The 23365-nt window shown below is 39.4% G+C and overlaps 1 protein-coding gene across 1 annotated transcript; it reads left to right on the plus strand.

Moving 5' to 3' along the window:
- The first annotated feature begins 6556 nt into the window (after window positions 1-6556).
- si:dkeyp-97b10.3 lies at window positions 6557-23006 on the plus strand. Its single transcript, XM_042414724.1, has 17 exons — window positions 6557-7087; window positions 9975-10006; window positions 13192-13224; window positions 13438-13491; window positions 13716-13748; window positions 13895-13930; window positions 14375-14416; window positions 14518-14567; window positions 14752-14804; window positions 14912-15138; window positions 15529-15788; window positions 19084-19209; window positions 19348-19483; window positions 19911-19958; window positions 20059-20130; window positions 20323-20613; window positions 21644-23006. Exons 1-17 carry the CDS (start codon window positions 7038-7040, stop codon window positions 21670-21672), a joined length of 1572 nt encoding a protein of 523 aa, XP_042270658.1. The 5' UTR covers window positions 6557-7037; the 3' UTR covers window positions 21673-23006.
- The last annotated feature ends 359 nt before the right edge of the window (window positions 23007-23365 follow it).

Raw genomic sequence — 23365 nt, forward strand, 5'->3', positions numbered from 1 at the left:
TTCATTTTCATGTGTCAGAGACGTTGATGTACGGACCTCCCAACGGTCAATGTCACGGTTATCACGTTTGCATTAATTATGAAACAAAGAAAGCCTTGTCAGGCCTTGGGCTTTGTTAATGGACCCACTGATGGTTCTGGCTTTTGCTTTGTTTGCACCAGAGCAGAAGTCACAACCTCGGGGTTACTGCCCCGAGACCAGCCTGAGCCTCTGTCGTCTTTTCTTGCTGTATTTAAGGAAACAATCTGATCTTTACATCATATGATATATTGTTGTGTTATATAATCAATCATATAGTGTCACAGATTATATTAAAAAAATCTCTTGCTGTGTAAGCATATGTAATAATAGTTGTGTCTGGGAAATTGCAGACTATGGAGGATGAGTGCATAATTTTTGGCTTGTTTAATGTTGTGTAAATACTGTATCTATGCAGTTTTAGGCCCAGAAATGCAGGATACGTGTGTGGGTGTCATCAGCGTCTGTGTATTCCCATCAGCTTGAACTCTAATAAAAAGCAGGGCCTGCAGTCAGTGTAGATTGTGTGAATCCAGAAAGTCCCACACCACAGCTATTTCACACCCACGTACTTCCTCTAATCTTATCGCTCTGCTGGCTCAGAGGTCTTTAAGTGTATGGGATTGTGTGTGTGTGTGTGTGTGTGTGTGTGTGTGTGTGTGCGTGCGTTGAGAGGAGCGTGCATACTTTTATGTATGGGGCATCTATATTTGTATTGTAGTTTGTTTGTGGGGTTAAAGTTTCAAGCATTTTTTCTCATTTATATGATACTGGACAAAGTGTGGTGGTGAGTGGATGACAAATGGAAGCGAGAAGGGATGACATGTGACACAGGTCATGGGATAGACTTAACTGCATAAACTTTGTGCTTTTCCAGTCAGAACTCCACTGAACAAGCGTGTGGATGTGGTCATTTCTTGCAAACATGTTTGAAAGAAAGTGGGCGCCTATTACCTTTATGTGGCTTGTTCTCCCAGCGTTGTGTAGCTTTTGGCTCAATGATGAATCAGAATTCAGACTTCCTTTGAGGAGAAAACCTGCTCCAAGAGGCCAAAAAAATCCATAACAAAAAGAGAGGGGTAAAATCCCCTTTTCAGTCTCAAGGGAATCACTTTCAGTGCTCTTAATAAATCTGATGAGCTGGAAGGTTTCTGCTGAGCTGGGCTTTTTGACAGTATGGTGAATAACTGTATAAGGTTGCTCTTACGATGATCCTAGGGCATAATACACTTCTATCATTTAGACAGGTTTGATGGGTAATTGCACTAAGTGATTTGACTCAGCATCACTGCTTTCTGTATAAATGGGAACATCATTTTGCCTGGATAGATTTATGCAGATATATATCAACCCCTGTCTTTTTGTTTTTTGGCAATACTACCCCTCCACACTGCCACAGGGGTGCCTATTGCTGCGAGATCAAGACTCTGAACATGGCTAATGATATTCTGTCTGAGAAATGTTGAACTAAACTGCAACTTTATTTAGCTGACAAAGCAAAACAATGGCATTACATTCACAGTATTACTGCATTTACACAGTGATAGCCAACTGACTTTATTCTCCCATGTCCTGACTCTTTTCCTCAGTGCATTTCACACAAATCTAATGCACACACACACACTCGCCCTCAGACAGATTTAATAGTTCTCATCAGAGTGAGGTGACTGTGGAGCCCTGGGGGGGCCAGACACAGCTTTTCCACGACTGCCAAAAAGCCCCCAACCAATCCAAAGGACCAGGACAACCTCATTTTTCCCTATAAGATAACCCGTCTACAAACAACCAACTGCAGATGACTCACACGCATACATACACACACTCATACATACCGGACAGACACCTGGAGGTTAAATATAGGATAAAATGTTCCCATTACCACATGTTTTGAGACTGGAGGCGGAGGGCAGGGGATTTTTGACCCCCTGCCTCCGCACTACTGCGCTGAGTCACTCATAGAAGAGGAGGGGGCGAGGGGTGGTCTGCGCTTCAGAAGGTGACTAGACTTAAGTCTTCAGTTGCGTCCCTCCTACCAGAACGCCCACGTTGTGTCCCAGGACTCAACGCTCTGTGGCCTCTGAATGCACAGACTTCCCTGAGGGCTCTGAAATATGGAATCAACAACACGGAGAAAAAGAGGGAAAGATAAAAAGCGAAAGAGGCCATGACACAACACACATTATACAGAAATGCTGACAGGCTAAGTATACAGTAATATAGAGAAATAAGTGCAGAGTATGTGTAAGAGATGGAGGGGTGGGGGGTGTAGACTAATGTGAGAGGAGAAATGGAGGGGGTAGTCAACTCGAGTTCCTTGGAGACATGCAGGCACTAACCTCTCTTTTTTTCCCCAATTTTTCCCCAATTACGGCCTCCATTCCTCATTCATTGTCTCTTCCCTCCAACCCTCCATCCAGTTTTATGGATGTCCAGAGACAGGAAATCTGTTAATATGTGGAAATGTACAACAATTAAAGCCAATCCCGTCTGGGTTAGTATTAGAATTCTGTGTAGGTGTCAAATCCACACACTGACAACATCAGGAACAGATGTGGTGCATGTCATCTTAGAAAACAGAATTTACACATGATACAAAATGTTTTTGGATCAACTCTGATGTCTTTCACAAAATGAACATCCATACATGGGTTGCTGTACATTAGATATGTAACCTCTGTGATACTGTATATTATGACTTCTTCAGCTCTTTGGATTTTTTGGCAGACTTGTGTGAAAACAAAGCTCATATCCGCAGAAATTTATTTTGCATTGTAATCAAGATGCCAGGGTTTCCAAAGATATTAAATATTGCATGCCAAATTAAAGACAAATTTGTGTAAATGATGTACAGTGGAATTTTCCACTTAATCAAAACAATGCATCTATAGAGAACAGCAAATTAGATTTGAGTATCTAATTTAATAAATTTGATATAGCCTCAAAGCAATCAGATACAAACAGATGGAGAATATAGGAAGTATATAATGTTGTTAAACTCTACTGAAAATGTAGACTATCTGACTTGGAAGCTGCCTTTTAAAGTGAATATTTGGAGCACAGAGGTTTAAGTGGTCAAACCTTTTTAGCCAAGCTAGCGGCATGGCTCTAGGGAGGGATAGCAATGTCAGTCAGCCTGTCCGCCCCTTTGATCCAGGCTGAAATATCTCAATAACTGTAAGATGGATTGCCATAAAATGTTGTACCAGATATTCATGGTTCCCAGATGATGAATCCTGCTGACTTTGGTGATCCCTTGACTTTGCCTTTAGTGCCAACATGACATTCGGTGCACACATTCAAGATGAATTGTAGTACCTTTGGTGATCCCCTAAGTTCTAATTTAGCGCCATCATCACGTCAGACATTTTTGAGTTGTAGTTTATGACCAAATACCTGCCAAACTAATGACATTCCCACCAGCTACAGTTGTACTTTGCTTTTAGTGCTAATTAGCAAATGTTAAGGTGATGGTAAGTTAGCATTATAGTTGTGAGTATGTTAGCATTGCTAAATTTACCATTTAGCTCAAAGCATCGCTGCAAACAGCCTCACAGGGCTGCTTTACATTAACCTTATTTGCTATATCATACTATCTCTTACATAACACTGCACTGTAGAGTTTAAATTTCAAAATGAATTATCCTCATCAACAGTTGAAATAAAAGGACATTATGTCAAAACAGCCTCTCAGCTTCTGTTGTTGTTGCTGTAAGGCATTTTGAGAAATGTGATAAAAACAATCATTTTGGGGGGTCTTAGGTTTATTTTCTCATTTAAATCACAAAACTCTGAAAATAGAGAACAAAAGGAGTATAAACTATGTGGGTGAGATGAAGAAATAAAGGACTCATAAAACATCTCAACCCCAAAGGACAAAAAACAAAAACGAGATGATGGCAACAGCAAACAGAAGTGAATGCTGAAAAACAACAAAAAAGACATAAAACAAGCAAACACCGGCCTCGGATAATGAAATCAAAAGGGAAAAGGGCTCGGTGAATGAAGTCACAAGTTCAGTCGCAAATCATTAGCGTTTGAATCCAAGTCCAAAGTTGTCTGCTATTAAGTAACACTTTATGAAACATTTCTCCCCTGTTGATCCAAAACCCTGTATCAGAGTACAACAACACTGCACTGTTTTTTGGTTTTTTTTTTTTTTTGTTGCTTTCACACAGGGAGGTTATCCTATTGATTGCTCAGGAAATAATTTTAGAAAACTGCCAACTCTTAGGCCCATACATTAAACATTATACGGGGTTAAAAAGAGATTCCCTCTGAAATCTTTCATGGCTGGATGATCTCCAGAGCCTCTTTCCCATTTTCTCCATGCAAAGGTGTTGCTCTTTGTCCCTGTTCACGTCTCTCTGGCTTCTTTATGCAGAGCTGCAGCAGGCACGGCTCTTTTGTTACTATGGATCTTTCCAGTGATAACTCAGCCCGGATGGCAAAATGGCCCATTGAAATTGAAAGGATGTGGCGTTCCTCATCTGCAGAGTAAGAGGACACCTTTTGTGCATCTGTGTGTGTGAATACATGTATGTTATAAAAGGGGATGTTTGAGCACAGAGGTATGGGTTTTCTTCCTCTTTCTATCCGTATACGTGAGTGGCTGTGTGTGTGTGTGTGTGTGTGTATGTGTGTGTGTGGGTGTGTTATTTTGAGTGTGTGTGTATGTGTGTCTATGTGATGGATAATGAGTCTGCACAATGAAGGCTCATATTAACCCTCTAGGGTGTCTGACATCATCGTTTCCAAACAGGTTAGTCCATCTGTTAAAAAAAAAAAAAAAAAGCCCTGTCATAACACACACACACACACACACACACACACACACACACACACACACACAAATGCTATTTTAACTGAGCTGCAGTGGAGGGAAAGATTATGTCAGTTGTTGCTTTTTTACTTGCTTTTTAGAAATGTATGATTACAACACATTGGACATAATTCCAAGAGCTGTTTTTAAGGCTTTGGGATCAAGTCCAACTCTTTGATACTTGACTTGCAAGTCAAAAAGCAAGTCTTTCCAGTCTGTCAGTGCTTAGTATGCTAATTACAGTAGCACAAAAGCCAAAAATCATAACAAATACTTCCTTTCTTTAATGGAATCAGTGCATTGAACGTCCAATTACAGGCAGTGAATCAAAACAATCCATGTGAGTGAAACAGCAATATGGCATTTTAAAATATTGAGTTTCCTCAACTTTTTGCCTTTCAATATCAATTCAAGTCTTCAGGAAGTCAAGATTTGCATGAGTCCTTTTCTTTTTCCTCATCTTGTTTCTTACTCCCTCTCCTCGCATCCATCCACCTCTCTCCTGTGCTTCTGACCTTTCCTGTCCTCTTCTCTCTCTCTCCCTCTCTCTCTCTCTCTCTCCCCCCTCCTCTCCTCCACTGCTCTCAGTTTATCTCCTCTAATTTCCTGAGGTATTGGGGGTATCGTCTCGCCACTGAGTCTGATGTCGTGCTGTCTCCTCTTGCACAGAGGAGCTGATCTCTCCCTTTAGACTCTCAGACTTGGATAGCGTCCTTGTTAGTCTGCGGCATCTCACTCTCTCTCTCTCTCTTTCTCTCTCTCTCTCTTTGTCTCCCTCCTCTCTTCTGCAAACTGCATATCCATCCTTAAAAAGTTGGACGGGTGGATGGAGAGAGGAACAAGGGAAGAGATCAATGAGTGGAAGATCAATAGGAAAGCCCTTGATCCTTCACTCATTCCTCCCACTGGACATCTCCCAGAGAGCTCTCCCTCCCTTTCTTTTGCTCTCTCTGCTGGACAGTGAGCTGTGATAGATACTGACTGAAGTTTTTAAGTCTTCTTTGATTCTTTACACATGTCACTATTAACTTAATTCTGCAATGTCAAATACATGAATCAAGTTTGAATATGTCTTCCGGTGCAAGGATATTTTGCAGAGGCTTAGTGTGGCTGCTGACTGGTACTTGTTTTGTTGTCTGATGTGACATCTGGTGGTTTGTTGCCTGTAATGCAGCCTGGTAATCTGATGTGGATGTTTTCCCGCTTAAAGTGACCTACTTGTACTGTGCTGTTCTCTGTGTGGGAGAAAACGTGCAACTAAGAAAAAAAAACCCTCTAAGATTAATACAGACACCTTATTTGGAAAGAAGAGTAAACACGATCACAGTTTGCTTGATTCTCCAACTACTTGCTCTTTCCTTTACTGAAATAGTTCATTTTAGGATAAATCTTTATGTTGTAATGGAAATAGATGACCAGATGTAGACTCTATAAATGTCTAAAATGTTCAGTGATTTCACTTTATCCTGTGTTGTCTTTCCACAAACATCAGAGATGCTGCTGCTGCTGTGTAGGGTGTGTATCTCCCCTAATCAATGACTTCTTTCCGTATTCTTGTTATCTCTGATATTAAAAAAGGGTGTGGGGGGGGATTTGGGATGGGACTTGGGGATCCGACTGTAATTCATCAACATAACTTTACAAAGCCCATGCTGAAGGCGCGATGCTTCTCTCCCGCCCACATGTTGCGTCTATTGATGTGCGTTCACGCGCTGCGCCGCAACTGCGCAGCACCGCAGATCCTGAAAGCGGCGCCATCCGCAGTGAACAGATCAGTATTGAACAACATGATGATAAGATCTGTGTCGTATTTGTTGCATCTACAACAAGCGCAGTATTTGTGAAGGCAAACAATACATTCATATCTACACTGCAAAAAGGCCGGATGCCTGTTTTGTTTTTGGATTTTGGAAACTATAAGCGCCTTTTTTTTTGGTAACATCCAGATGTTTTGTTTTTTTCCGATGAAGGGATGCTGCACTCAAATGGACAAGTGATGTGAAGAAGTTGTCGAGCAACGAGGGCTTTGATGACCACCAATTCGCCAATTACTGCTTGGCGCTTTAAGGAAACACTGATAGCCAATGGTTGCATCATTTTGCCTTTCAGGTGCTTTGACGCGCAGACGCTGCACGCCGTGAAGAACAGAAAGTATAACGGGGTTTGATTACAGAGAGAGAGAGAGAGAGAGATAGTGAGGATGGTGGCGGAGATGGCGAGCTGCGGAGCGGCTTGTCACCTGGAGGACGGGTAAGACTATTTTTAATGTCAACATAAAGCATATAAACTGTTAATCTCTGGCTTTATATCAGTGTTTGTGTTTGTGTGGGTACTGTTTGCACTGCAGTGGATAAAACCAGCGCGAAAAACTGCATGGCGATAATACAGGAAATGGAGTCTTTTGTGTCTGTCGTTGCCTGGTGCCATCTGTGTAATGCATTTCAAGTAAAAGAAGTAAATGTGCAACCATTGCTTCATTGTAACAATCACATGTAAACAAACATGGATCCAAACAGACGATAGTACGGAAGCAGTGACCTCTTTGTTGCTCTGCACGCTGCTGTGTTGATACACTGTGATGACTCACTTACAATGTATCATGTTGCAAAACAGCCTGTTTGAAAACGACCTCTTAGGATTGACAATAATCGTACATGAAGTCATAGGCTATACTGTTGAAAATAAACACACACGTGCTTATAGTGATACTGTAGGAGAGAAAAATATCTGCCATGCGCCATGTGCGCTATTTTGTCAATGTAACCTCACCACAGAGTCGACTAAAAACAAGCACTTTAACTAATACAAGCACCAAAATATAACCTCCTGCTTTCAGTTCATCATTATGGATAATTTAAAATGTTAAATGTCTCACTATTTTACATAGATATATGCAAAACAGAGGGTGAAACTCTTTATTCACACCCATCCACCAATCTTGAAGAGTTATACAATATTTATTATCAGTTGTATTGTGTAGAGCAGACAGGTAAGGTGATACTGATGACTCATTGTCCTCAGTGAGTACTGCTGTGTTGTTGCCGGGGCCATTCAGTGAGTGATAAGGCCTGGGAAAGTCATTAAGTGAACAATATAATATAACATGTTGTATTATAAACATTGTACTACAGCCTATGGAATATTCAGTGAAATTAAATGTGCATAAGGGACATGTAAGTAGTTTAATATAAAGAGAGAAGCAGTGGCAGGATGATATAAGCTTACAGGATCATATTTTGAATAAAGGCATTCTTTGACCCTGTGAAGATCACGGTGAAAGTAGAGCAGTATAATATCAATCAGTGGAAGTATTAAAGGTCAACAGTTTTTTGTTTTTTTTTAACTTGTGCAGTAGACGCAGGCCAACTGACAGTTGTTTATCTACAAACAGATGTCCTCTCTCTACATTGTGTTTATGGGAAGCTGTAGGAAACATGTAAATGTTGTGGCCTTTATCTTTCAACCAGAGACAGACCAAGACGCTCACAGAAGATTTTATTATCGCGTTTTGTGGAAAGGAAGATAGAAACAAGAACTCATGCAGGGAGTAAATACATTGTGTCTGAACACATTTGAACAACGGAAAGCAAAGCTTGCAAAGACGAAGAGATGATTATCATGGCAACTAATGAGCCTCCATGTCGTTGTGGTGTGGCTATCTGGCAGAGCTGTGGACAGGCTTACCTTGAATAGTAGGAAACGGTGTTTCCTGTGCAGATGTTTGGAAACAACAGGAAACCACGGTGCCTTATCACAAATTAACACATACTAAATAAAAGACTGTTATGTTGTCAACCTTAATATCCCTCATCCTCTGACATATCATTTTACTCTTCTATGACCTAGTTCTGCAGTTTTACAACTAGAGGGAGCGAAACAGGAAAAGCAACACAGACAGATGCAGAGTTAGATGTGTGACCTACGCCTGCTGGTGGTGAAATTGTTCATCTTGCGGGTTTGGCCCGCCCTGGATTTCCCCAGACAGATCTCAAGCGTGTTGCCTCTTGTTAAAGCTCAGACTATGTTAACAGGTTTCTCCAGTCTTCTGCTCTGACACAACATTTAAACTATGGCACTTGGACATGGCTCAATGATTTACTAAATTCCTCGGACAATGTAGCACATATCAAAAGATTTAAAAGTCAGATTGAACTAGTATTGATGTCTAATATATACAGTGGTGGAAGAAGTGCTCAGATCTTTTACTTAAGTAAAGGTACCAATACAGCGCTGTAAAAATATTCCATTACAAGCAAAAGTATTGCATGAAAAATCCTACTTAAGTAAAAGTACATTTTGCTGCACAAGTACTCGTTTTGTCCCTCTGACTGATATATTATTATAAATGACATCTTTAGATTATTAATACTGAAGCATCAGCGTTTGAGCAGCATGTTACTGTTGTAGCTGCTGGAGGTGGAGCTAGTTTGAACTACTTTATATATAGTTTAACAATGTGTTGTATTTTAAAAGCTTGTTATATTATCCATTGTGTCAAATCTTGTACTTAAGTAATATTTTATACATCTTGTATACACAATGTATACATATATACATTGATATATATCACAAAATTTTTCATGTTTGTAAAACAAAAGAAATTTTTATTAGTTTGTAATTACAATTTTCTTGAAATCAATTATTTGGAAACCAGAACTTTGTAAAAACAATGACACCATATCATATCATCACAATATGATACCACTGAAACTAGATAAATGACTATATTGAATATGAATCATTCAGCCACACTTTTGTTAAATGGCAAAAGTCTCCAGCTGGTATCTTTCCATGGCCGGTTTCCCGGCCACCAGCACTGCTCTGAAAGTAGGTCAGAGTGGTAGTTTGGGTGGAAAGGTGAATCTATAGTATGGCAGGATGGGTTGTGTCAGAAGTGTGAAAAAATGAGATGCGGCAGCTTGCACACATTTCCTGTTTTCTCAAGCTCACCCGACTGCGTGTGTTCCTGTTTGAAAGCAGAAGTGGTGTACTACAAGAACGTGCAGCTGCACAATAATAAGAGCCATAACTTCTAACGTCTACATTTCATCCAAAGATTGTCACCACATGCTAGACGGTCTTGCATGCTTCTTGTGTAATTTGTAGCTGTCTGAATGTTATCTCTTCTGCCCTACAGAGACGGAGATATCCCTGTGCCTGAAAACAAAGGTAAACATCAACCCATATTCTACTCAGTTCCCTCCTCCTCGCTGTTGGCCACTCTTTCTCCTTTCATTTTCTCACAGAGCAGATGTGTGGTTTTTTTTTAATTTGGTGACTGTACTATGTCACCTGGAACATTTTAATATTAAAAAGGTGTGCATCCCCATCTATTATATGTCACTACTTTTGATTTCCTTCCTGTCTCTGTTGTCCTCTCACTGCTTGGCCTCTCTACTTCCCATATCATTTGCCTTAAAGGGCAACAAGATTTTTGCACAATCATCTGTGTCCCCAGATTTGCATTTGCTTTTTAAAATGCCACACTATACCACCTGTACTGTACACAAAAATGTGTTTATTTTTTCAGATGTTCCTTTAATATTTAGTCTTTTTAACATTTTTTAAAAATCCCTCTATAGTTGACCTAGTCATAATAGATAGACATTCAACTAGTGATGATTAGGAATGCAGGGATCTGACTTTTTCTCTCTGAATATCGATTGCAATACCTCAACTCAAAGTGTCTCCTGATACAACTACCGATCCAGTATGAGTGCTCTATTTTTCTCACATTTCACAAAATCTTTATACCCCACTGCGTGGAACTCATCCACAGCCAGGAGGATGCTGTGACCCACCATCACTGAATGAATGCAATTGATTGTTGAAACAGTGACATTAACTACAAAAGTCAAAAATCTGTCACATGTGGCTGATGATAAGTCATTACATACTGGCTGGGTGGATTAGAGTGGTGCATTCCTAGTGACCTCTTGCATCCACACTTTGTTCAAACCCACATACATTTGCTTTAAATTCTGGTGGATATACCAGGGTTTATGAAGATAGATAAAGATAGAAGTGTCAGGCTGAATTTTTGGGACATGTATTTGAAATAATGCACAAGACATTAAGAATATTACTTTTTAATAAAAAATATTTTGCAGTCTTTTTCTATCCTGATAGGAGTGGTCTCTTCCAGGATGGCAACGCCCCAATTCATAGGGCACGATGGGTCACTGAATGGTTTCATGAGTAAACGAATGGCGTCGATCATATGCTATGACCTTCGCAGTCACCAGATCTCAACCCAATTGAACACTTATGTGAGATTTTTGGCTGATGTGTTAGATAGCGCTCTCCACCACCATCTTTGAAACACCAAATGAGGGAATATCTTTTGGAAGAATGGTGTTCATCCCTCCAGAAGAGCTCCAGAGACTTGTAGAATCAATGCTAAGGCTGAGGAACACCATTCTTCAGAGCGCTGTCTAACACGTCAGTCCAAAACCTCCCATTGGTGTTCACTTGGGTTGAGATCTGGTGACTGTGAAGGCCATAGCGTATGATTCACATCATTTTCATACTCATCAAACCATCACTGACCATTCGTTCCCTGTGAATTGGGGCATTGTCATCCTGGAAGAGACCACTCCCATCAGGATAGAAATGTTTCATCATAGGATAAAGGTGATCACTCAGAACAGCTTTGTATTGATTTGCAGTGACCCTTCCCTCTAAGGGGACAAGTGGACCCAAACTATGCCAGCAAAATGCCCCCCACAGCATAACAGAGCCACCAGATCCCCTCACTGTAGGGGTCAAGCATTCAGACCTGTACCAGTTGTTCCTTTAACTTCATCACCTGTCTGTATATTGTTGCCTCTGTATAAGTTGATACAGATTCTAAGATAGTGTGAAATAAGTTGAGTTTAACAACCTTAACATAAAGGGGAAAACTGTATGTTAAGAGGTTAAGGGGTCACAGGCCTAAAATGTTAAAAACAACCACTGTACATCACACATCAACCCTTCTCTTTATGCCCTTGGTTTCCCTGTTTTTTTAGACCAGCAGATGGCAGGCAACACCCATGAAACTACCCAAAACCTTTGAAGCTGTGAAGTGTGTGAAGTGTAGTGTGACCGGTGTGTTTGTGTGTGTGTGTGTGCACACGTGTGTGTGTATTTGTGCAGGTGTTTGTTCTCCACCTTGTTTGTCAGTCTGATGAAGGGAAGCGGCCATGCCAGAGTGAAGAGGGATGCCTGCTGGCTTAGATGAGGCAGCAGCAGAGAAAGAGATTGGCCAGAGGAGTCATGTGAGGACAAGGAGAGAGAAATGGTGGAGAGAGAGAGAGAGAGAAAGAGAGAGAGTGCAGAGAGAGGTGACGCAGACGGATAGAGCGAAGTGGAGGAGAGAGATTGATGAGGGAGCTGCTGCGAGCGGAGCAGCGATGGCAGCATCTGCTTGTTAGTCTAAGATAAAACTCTGTGGGCCAGAGAGGATGGGCTCCATCCATTAGCCGACCAGGAACTCAGCCAGATGGCCCGGTCCATGGACATTCGCTGCTACTGGGAGGAGAGGAGCAGCAGTTCCTTTGGACCCATATGTATAAATGTGCCAGAATGTTAATGCGTGGCACTTATCACAGACTTCTTTGCAGGATGCCACAGTTAAGCTGCTAGGGAATGAAAAGTTGTTGATGTAAGTCTGACCTGCTAAGGGCTTTTTTGATGACTAATATGGATTTAGACTGTTTTTTTTAAAAAAACACAGTACACAAGGGTAGAAGCATTGGGGCTGTACCTGTTAAAGGAAGAGCCCCAGTGACAGAAGCTAAAACTCTGTACTTCTTACTTGTTATGACACTTAAATCTACATGAGTCCATTTCACCCCGTCACTTTCCTTTTGTACGTAAAGTTTTAAACAGTGCGAATGTGATGAATAGTGGACGAGTTTAGCAACAGGGTATGTCACTGCAGCTGAGGTTTTCTCTGCTCTAAGTAGGGTTTGTTATGTCAAAAAGAAAAAAACTACAGAGTCATGTCAGAGTATGTATACAAGCTTTACAGATGATTGTGTGCTCTCTTTTCACTACACAGTGACTTTCCCCACTCACAGGTTAAATGTACTTTTCCTGAAACTCTTCCTGAACTGGTCATACATTAACTGCTGGGTAATATAATAACCACAAAAATAGTTTGATGATGGTATCAAACCTTTAAAAGTAATGAACGTCCCATAATGATGACCATGATATGGATAAAAGCAAACCTTATTAATCATGTAGCAATAGAAATGACTAATAAGACAGAAGTGTACTGGGACTTTTTCCTCACAATTAGACATTAATGCTTCAGTTTTTACAGACCAAACAATACTAACCTCAAAACAATTACTAATTTGTTGCAGATAATCTGACAGAAAGTGACAACAGTAGTTCAGGTAAGCACAAATATAGCATCACACCAGTGAAAGTCATTTGTTCTTTCCATATAACTCATGCAAAAGAAAATGGGTCATTTTTTTTAACATTTAATCCCTTTTTCAATCTTTTTTCTTGTAAAATTAAAACTTTGTGACATTTTGCTCATCATTCATTGGATGTTCAATGAAAATTTTTCTCATGTGTCCCTCTCATATGGATTTATTGAACAGAGAACACAGGTACATCCACTGAGGAAAGCTCAGAGGAAGAGGAAGAGGACTCGGGTTAGTCTATCATCACTCTGTCACATCTCATAATTCACGTATTTGCATTCTCACTGAGAGTAAGATGAGAAGACACCCTCATATCTGAGAGTGGTATCTTCTATCTTCTTATCTAATTCTCAGCAAGAAAACATATATAACCACGTATCTAAAAAAGTCAAACTTTTCCTATAATTTCTCTGTTTCTCACCATCCCTTCTTTCTCATTTTTTGACTTTAACCAGAAGCCTGTGCTGAGAAGGATGAAGGAGAAGAAGGTAAGAACTAACATCATATAACCAATTCAACATACAGGATGATTTGAAGAGTCTCATGGGATGCCTGAAACTCAGTGATTTTACAAAACATAGTGAACATTGCTAGAACGGTTTCACTCAATTTATCTCCTTTATATTTTTTGCAGACAATGAAGAAGCCGATGCTGAGGAGTCAAAAAATGGTGAGACACTTCATGAAACAACATTGTGTCTAGATAAACTTCAAATTAATTAATTATTTATTGACACCTTCCTTTACTAGACTGAGCAACTACTCTGCTTTTTAAAAAACTGACTGTTTGTTGTTTACATCCAGTCCGTCATGTCAGCTTGTTGCCATGGCTTTTAGCGGTAGCTGAGCGGAATATAGCCTCAACCACATCTTAATGGCAGCCACACTACGTAATTATGCCACAAAATGTTGGACTCTTTGGGCTTTTTTGGAATGTAGAATTCAATTTGACATGTAATTGAGCATGCTCCACCCTCGCTCACAACCAAAAAACTGACCAAGGATGTGAAAAGTTTTGTCTAGGGTATCTGCTAGAGGTTTAACACAAGGTTTTCCGCCTCTGTCATGTGAATTCCATGTAATAATATTGGACATTAATTATTTTACCCTCTAGAGTTGATCCCTGGAACTGAAGCAGAGGTTCCAAATGGGAAAGGTAAGAAAATTATAACTGATGTTACGGCACAACTGGTGTACTGGAGATAGTTGCACCTGTCTTGTAAATAACATCCCGTTTACTGTCATACATCCTGACAGATGAGAGGCCCTTCAAATTATGCTGTGAAAAATGCAAAGCCATACAGCAGGTGAGCTCAGAAACCAAATGTTCATCTCACAGTGTTGTCTGCCTGATATTTTTGATTATCCTTGTTTACTTGTATTTGACATCCTGACATTGGGGAGGGCTGTGTGTGAGCTTCTCTTCCTTTGAACATATCCATCTGTAGTTGATGATGTTTTAATTTGAAGCTGTGTTGGTCTGTTTGACAGAGCCATGGCAATGAGCTTGTTACTCCTAGGAGGATCTCTAAGGGACGATTACAGTGAGTATGAAGAGTCTATGCAGGCACCTTCTACATGCTCCTCTGGTGTGTGCACAGTCATAATGATTTCTGTATGTGCAGCATCACTGACTCTGTGTGTGTTTCAGGGTGCAGCTGGAAGCAGAGGGCACTTATGAGTGTACAGTCACTGGCCTGGTGTTTGAAGCATCAGAGCGGGTCCTTGTGCGGTACTCCGTCTTGTCTTGGTCCAAGTTTGGCTCGTTCCTCCGGGACTCCTGGAAGTTCGCTGGGCCAATATTTAACGTGGACACAGTCAACAAGGATGCGTCCGTCCTTAAGTCCATTCAGTTCCCTCACTCTGTCTGCCTGGCTGGTGAGAATACATATCAAGGTCATCTCAGGCCTGGTGTCTTCTATGTTCAATAAATGATTGTTAATAAAGATCTTGGCCCATAAGGCAACTTTATGAAGGCCAAGTATTTCCAATTAAGATGTCACCAGGAGGCTGTCATGATTTTAATTAACAGTTCATTTCCATGATATTTTTTTCACCATTTAAAATAAAAAAAACATAACATGCATGCCTACTTAACAAATTGATTCCTGGCATGAAAGTAAAGATAGAATTCTGGATCAATTAAGACATGTGTGACCTTACGTACAAAGTAAAGTTTAATTAAATTTATAATAATCTTTTTTTTAAACATTCACTAAAGCAAAAACGAAACATTACACTTTCTTAATCCCTGTTTTCCTCACGAAGACCCAGATAACGAGATGACATTCAGTGTCCTGCACATAAAGGACAACCGTCCACTCATTGAGCCGACAGTGGACCACTCAGGCAGCCATGTAAAGTGGCGTGTGTCGTCCCTCTCACCCGTGGGTCCCATCATCCAGAAGAGCCAGCCTGTAGAGCACCACGGGGTGGTCCTGGTCTACAAGCAGCTGGGCAATGACAACAACAACAACAACTACAGCTTCCACATCTACCTGGCCACCAACAGCTCATCTGACATCAAGGTTTTTTTTTCTTTTCTTATTAGCAGATTTTTATTGGGGTTTTTCAATTATAACAAACAGTAAATATTACTGAAATGGTCAGTCTTGGCAGCAAATACAGTATACCATCAAATGAATAGGGAAGTAAACAAAAACATAGAACAGAAGTGAATATACAGATGTTACAGTAACTACAATGTACAGAAATATTGCAGATCACATGGGCTACTCCACTTTATAATCTGATCCCGGTTTCCCCGCCCCCACTCCAGTCTATGACTTCATCAATCATTACCTACATTTGCTTCAAAAACTCCATGAAGCTCCCCCAGATATTTTCAAAAATTCCCAGCTTTCCTTTAGTAATGCATGTTAGTTCCCATGGCAACACATGAGGATAGAACCTGAATATCTGGATTCATTCTTGTTTTGGTCACATTTTTCCATCCCATAGCTATTGCTCTCTTAGCTTGTAAGAGACACAAGTCTGATAGTGCACGGTCACTCTTCTTAGTAATAAAATCCCTTGGATAAATACCCAGGAGGCGCAACTTTGGCAGACAGGGGATTTTCAGTTCTAGCTAACCATATCAAGAACCCCCTACCAAAAACCTTTGATCACATTCCCATAAACAGTGAAAAAGTGTTCCTTTAGCATTGTTACATTTGAAGCATTTATAATTTTAAAGTGTTAAATATTTTCTTTAAATCCACTTGTATTGTAGCAATTTAAGCTGCATGTTAATTGTTTGTTTTTGAGCCTTCAGGCATACCTCAGACCATTCCTCTTCTGAGAGTTCTTCTTGTAAATCTAGCCTCTAGCTTTTAAGTTTATCTTCTGAAGACTCAGATGGCTTATCCACAAACAGGAGTGATACCTGTCCCCTACGACAGCGTGTTTTACTGTAATGTCTTCCAGCATTGAGAGAGGTGGCTCATACTTTTCTTGTAGTTCAGTAAATGACATTAGCCTTGCATCGTTGTATAGATCCATTATCGTCTTTAATCCCTTGTTTGCCCATGTCTTAAAACCAGAATCTTTTCTTCCAGGTGTGAATTTGCTATTGATCCATGAAACGTGACAGTGGGGGGGGGGTGTTGTTGGGTTTCCCCATTATATTTTTGGGCCTCATGCAAGATGTACATAGTATTTCTAAGAAAGGCTTGTTTGTGTTTTTCCCCAGCTTGTTTGGCTCAGAAGAGTAAAGGTAGTTGAGTATGTCTCAGACTTGATCCAGGCTGGAGGTTCTTCCGGGAACAAGTAGTGAAGTAGCACATGGCTGCTCTTAGCTGTGCTGCCCAGTAGTACCAGTGTAGGCTGGCGAGTTTTAGACACCTTCTGTTCTAAGTAAGGTAGAGTAAAAAAAATCCTAGAGTGTCTATTGTTCCAGATGAAGTTGGTAAATACTTTATTAAATCTTTGACTTGAGTGAAAAATAACTTGAGTGGGGATAAGGGGATTGATTGAAACAAAATGAGCAATTTGGGTAATGTATTAATTTTTAAGATGTTAATGTCGCCAATTAAGGAGACTGGTATTAAAGTCCATCTGTTTAATGATTCTATTACAGATTCCACAATAGGGCTCTAGTTTGCCAGAGTCAGATCATTAATTAATGACATCAGAGTTCATGTTGATGAATACTGTGTGCATCTTAATGGCACCAATCACAAGTGACTGGTGATCGGATCATTTAAAGGGATAGTTCAGGTTGTCGTGACTTCTACAGCTTTTTTTCCAATTTACCTAAACTAATAAAGTGGCAAGACCATTTCATCACTTGCATGGACCTAATTAGCTCAAAAAATCCTCTTAATCATTTTAAGGCAAGGCAAGGCAAGTTTATTTGTATAGCACATTTCAACAACAAGGCAATTCAAAGTGCTTTGGAGCCTAATTGGAGCCTTTGTAAGCTCTACATTAAATAACAGTTTTCTGACCAACATGAGCCCTCCCTTTCACCTAACATGACAGGTGCAACATCTGCTGGATTGTCACCGGTGTTTTGTTTGAATTTTTAAAACTGATGAATGAGCTGTTTTGGAAACAAAATTTCCCTAAAACCTGCTGTAGTTGCAGGATCCTTTTTTATTTTATATCTATAATACCCAGTTCCGAGGAAGCCCCTTTCAGACAGACATGCAAATGTCTGCAATTTTAGATGTTTTAAAAAAGACACTGGGTTCGTTTTCTGTAAGCGTTGCTTTGGCAATCTGTAAACTCAGGACCTAGTAACATTTCTGTATGTCCTACTATTGAGTGTGTATATATATATATATATATATATATATATATATACACATATTTATATTTTTATAAATACACACACACACACACACACACACATATATATATGAGCCATTTCATAAACCACTTTTAAAATACAGTGAATGAGCCATTTTTTGTTTTTTTGTAGAAGCGATAACAGTCTCATGACTTTTCACGTCAATTGAACATTTTGTGTTTTGAGGAATTTTTTTTCTGAAGGAGGGAAGCAAAAAAATAAAACACCCTCTCTACATGTATGCCACAAAAAACTCCAATTCATGAGACCATCATCCAAGCCGTCCCCAATTTTTCATTCATCACTTTCAATCATGTCAACTACTTACCACATAAAACTCCAGCAAAATGCCTTACCTATGAAATGGTATATAAGAAAAATAAGAAGTGAATTCGAGGCAAAAACTTTCCCTTCTTGTCTATTTTTGTAACTGTTGTGGATTTGATGTTTCCAGACTTTGTGAAATTGACAGTAGACGCCCACATTATGTTTGTGTAATAAACTAAAGCAAAGATGTGAAAGAAATTTGTTGTGCTGAGGTGATACAGTATTATATAGTAATTTTGTGTTGCAGGACAGTTAATAGTTTTTTATTAGAATAGCCTTTATGGTCAACAAAAAAATGTTATTGTTACAGTATGTGTCAGAATGCTGGAATTACTGTAAGTGTGCCACGTAAATCTGACAGTCACATGACAATAATGCCAAGTCATTTTTTAAATGCTGCACTGCTGAGGGAACTCAGGAAATGTGTTTGCGTTTGTGGTTGTGAGTGTCTGGCAGGATGTAACTGGTGAATAATCATACTACATTTATTGTAACCTAGAAAAATGACTGGCATGTATGTACATTATGTTGCTCTAACCATCACTGACCAGGGCAAGTGTTTTTGTGGTTTGTTCTTCTGAGATGCCTTCAATTTTTCCACTCTGACTGTGGAAAATGTGTTATTGAATGTTAATCACAATTCAGCCTGCTTATCTTCTGTAAGACTTCTAATTCATGTTTTCCTCCTGCCGTATGTTAACTAGGACATAGCCAAGCAGGTGCGGTGCTACAAGAACCGTTACATTCGGATAGAGAAGCCTCCCACTTGTAAACTGGATGAGGGGACGTATCGTCTCATGAGCGAGCCAGAGGGGGAGATCAAACCTGAGGTTTGTGTTTTTTTGCATGTGCATGTATGGCGTGTATGCTCACATGGACTCATTTATATTTCAACTTCATGTATACATATAGTTTGCATTTGTTATGCATTGACTACACAATTCAATTATGTTTGTGTCTCTGTGCAGGATTTGAAATTCACCCTTGCAGTGACTAAGATGAAAGGCTACTTTGAAGCTTTCTTTGAGCAGCCTCCTCCTTTTAAATTGTCTCTCATAGAGATTAACACTGAGGAGACTGTATGGTCCGCCATCATCAGAGAAGGTATCAGTGCATTTAGTCTCCCACTGCAAACTTTTGGTGATTTGCGGGTGAAAAGTGTTTTGTCAGACATTTTTTTTATTATTGGACAGGGAACAGTAACAGGAAACATGGCAAGAGAGAGGAAGACAGAAAGAGAGACAAAGATGCAACAGTGATGTTTGGCAGGATTGAAATCCTGGAGCTTTTTAGACACATGTTGCCGGTTAACTTATAATACCAGTAATTGTTTTAGTGGCTTTTCAATGACTGTGGTGCCACACATGAAGCCATAAAAAGACCAGATGTAAACCTGGACATTTTTTCACCTGCAAATTAACAAAACCATTTTCTCTGGGCTTCGTCTATCTAATTATTGTGTTTCAGAGTGTGTAATTTGGGGTGTACTCCAGAGTAGTGATGCCTTTTGTCTTGTTTTTCATACTTTCAGGTGACTGTTTGGATACCACAGAAAAAAGGCCAAGAAAAAGAACAAACAGTAAGTTTGTTGTTGTTAATCATGTGTTTTTACCATCATAACATGCTTTCAGCTTTATAACTCTACAAGTTGACTCACATCACATGTGTCTCATTCACAGGCAGACAGAGGAGCAGCAGCCCTTCAGAAGAAGAACCGGACTGTAAAAGAAGTCGACAGCAGGACATGCCAGGTGACTTTCCATGTTTTGTTTATTATTGTTTTTTTGTTTCTTTTAACCAACTTCTAATTTTACTACAACTTCAGGCACAACTTTGTTTTGCACCTTAACACGGCACTGTTTCCAGATGCACCTGTCTGTCTAAAACTATACTGAAATTAAGTACCTGTGTGTATGTGTATGCGTGTGTGTGTCTTTTTCCAGATGGAGTGAATATGGCAACGACTCAGGGCCAGGACATGTCAGACAAACAGTTACTGCAGGTGGCCAAACAGCTGGGCAAGGAATGGAAGCAGGTGGCCATCTATCTTGACTTGAGCACCAAAGAGCTGGAAGACATCCAGGCATCAGAGAAAGACGTGGCCATACAAAAGATGAAGATGCTAGTGAAGTGGAAGAGCAGGAGGGGGCCGGGAGAGGCCACAGTGTCCCACCTGTGGAGCATTTTGAAGGACCTGGATGACTTGCCAATTGAGGTCCAACAGACACTGCGAGGTAATGACATTCTTGACATAAACACTCTCTAATACATATGATAATGATGAAAAAAAAGATTAATCTCTAAGTCAATTGGTCAAAATCTTGATTACTTCTAGTAAATGTTTAAACTAAAACATTTGCAGGTTTCAGCTTCATAAATAATGAAATGTGCCTCTTTTCTCAGTCCTACATTGTGATAAAATTAATAATTTCAGTTTTTTTCACCTGCTGGTCGGATTAGATAATCTATTATATGACGTAGGTTACAAGCCCTCATCCAAAAATGTATACTGCTTCACATGCTGTTGTACTATTACAGTCCTGCATGGCAATCTCCTGGAATTTGGACATTTCAGTCACAGATCTGCTCATAAAATTTGTTACAGGGTGAAAATTCGAACTCACCAGACTGTTGGAAATCTTTTTAGCAACCTATAAACTCAGAAAAAAAAAAACGTTTTGCGGCTGTAAGGTAACAAAAAACATTATTTATTTCCTCTGTTATTGCAATTCCAAGAAGCTGAGGGACTTTAGAGAAACTGTTTTTTGTTTTTTTGTTTTTTTTTTAAAGAAAAGAAAGTAGAAGCAACAGAGGCTGAGATGTCCTGATTTTAGTCCCTAGTATGGGATAAGCTTTGAAACCACTGAATCCTACACTTCCCATAATGCAACTCAACAGCATCCTTCTTTAGAGCCTCCCTGCCTTCTTAATGCCCACATCTTCTAAAATGCAGACCTCCAGTGTGTAAAGCAGACTTTCTGTTAAAAATTTAGGTCTAAGGCCCAAATGGGTGGCCAGATGATATATAAGTCAGATTACAGTTTTAATCAGTTGTATTTCTGAAATTACATCTTGAGCAGATCTCTGACTGAAATGTCCAAATTCTGGGAAAAAAAGGCACTTGTTCTTATTTTGAATTTCCTACATTTTGTATGTTTATAATTTAAACTAGTTAATTGTTGATCAAACTAAAAATCTATAGATTGATTGTAGTTCTGATGACCACACAGGCAATTTTTTTTTTCTATTTGTGTCTATTTTCAGGAATGATGCACAATCGAGCAGCTAAGTGAAAGGGATCTGACTCAGACTGACTGTTGGAAGAAAAAAACATCTCAGGAATACAGAGAGCCAGAGTTGATCTCTGGACCAAACATCAGTTCTTCCCTCAGTTTGTGTTTCTCTTTTGAGAAGTTTTCCGAATGTTAAAATGATGGATGGGTTATTGTATTGCTGCATTTCACAAAAAGGGCCACTATCTTAACTTTGGACGGGCATTTTCCCCTTATTTTGTTCACGTGTGGTCCTGTGGTTTTGTAACGAATACAGAATTGTCAAGCTGTAGCTAAAGGTACCTTTATGTAGCCAGAAATGTAATGCTTAGCATTATCAGGTTAAAGAATGACCAGTCGAGGTAGAGGTCATTGAAATATTCAGTAGCTAATTATATAGCCAGTACTAGATGTAAATGTAGGTGCTGCAGTGTTGAAACTGCAAAAATGGGAAAAATCCAACCCGTGTATCTTGTTTCACTTTAAAATGTTATGTTTGTGGGACTTTTTATAAAACAATTAGGCATTGCATCACATGCATGTGACTGTCCAAAGCATAACATGGTGAATTACTGAACTACATTTTTATATTTGTACTCACTATGTACTGTATATATCTTTTTTTTACCTGTTTTTCAAACCCGTGATTTCATTTTTTTTATGTCATTTTTGTTTGTTCATGCCTGTTCATATTTTATTTGTCAAATCTGAACCTGTAAAATAGAAAAGAGTTGCCAGATGTCCATAATTATGTTTAACTTGAACTATGAGTCCATTCCTACTTTAGACGGGAACACACATTTTTTGTTTAAGTATAAATCTTGTTTGTGTGTATTACAAAAGTGTACACTGTGGAAAAAAACAAAACAAATCACAAGCATTTTGGTGCAAGGCTGAATTTAAGTGTTCCACATGTGTGAGTGCAGCTACAGCCTGACAACACTGATTTATTTTTACGAAATGTGAGCATATATTTAACAAAATGTGCTATAAACCGCCTGTGGAAATATTTCACAACATACTTGGCATTTAAATGGTATAGTTAGATCTTTTTCTCTGTTTTTTCTCTTCCAAATGACACTCAAACAAATGATCTCAACAACACTATTTTGGAAAAGCTTCAGAAACGGCACAAGTAATGTTTTTAGGAGCGTTTTTAGGGTCTTCCATGTCGATATTATGCAGTAATGTTTACATTCAGAGAGCAAGGCTGCTTCCTTAAATGCTTTACCACTGAGAGTACAGCCCATCCTTTTTGCACTTGTTTATAATCAGGTTTGAGTCCCTCCAAAGACTTTTGTAATAATGGTAAAGAAACAAATGTTGACTGAATAAAAACAAAATATGATCCCCTGCATGTTTTTTTCATTGTCATTTTTATAAATTGTCATCAGCAACAACAGTACCAGTCAAAAGTTTGGACACACTTTAGACACACAACTTTTGACTGGTACTGTAAGTATATTTGCTCAAGTACATTTTGTTGCTAATACTTATTTACTTTTGCTTAAGTAAACTTTTAAATGTAGGACTTTTACTGGTATTGAGTAGTTTTAAATTGTGGTTTTGCTACTTTTACTTAGGTAAAAGCTTAGATGCTTCTTCCACTGCATCAGTAAGTTTTGAATGTTATTTTGGACAAGGTATTGTGTGTTTGCACCCAGTTTCATTCAAAAAATCACTTCCATTTCTGCACTTTCTGCATCAAACAAAC

The sequence above is a fragment of the Thunnus maccoyii genome, chromosome 6 (assembly GCF_910596095.1).
Source record: "Thunnus maccoyii chromosome 6, fThuMac1.1, whole genome shotgun sequence".
Lineage (NCBI taxonomy): Eukaryota > Metazoa > Chordata > Actinopteri > Scombriformes > Scombridae > Thunnus > Thunnus maccoyii.

Excerpts from the sequence above, each read along its gene's own strand:
- si:dkeyp-97b10.3 (XM_042414724.1), top strand. The coding sequence starts at position 7,038 with ATGGTGGCGGAGATGGCGAGCTGCGGAGCGGCTTGTCACCTGGAGGAC. Across the intron at positions 10,007-13,191 it reads CCCTGTGCCTGAAAACAAAG|ATAATCTGACAGAAAGTGAC; the intron begins GTAAACATCAAC and ends AATTTGTTGCAG. Across the intron at positions 14,417-14,517 it reads AGAGGTTCCAAATGGGAAAG|ATGAGAGGCCCTTCAAATTA; the intron begins GTAAGAAAATTA and ends ACATCCTGACAG.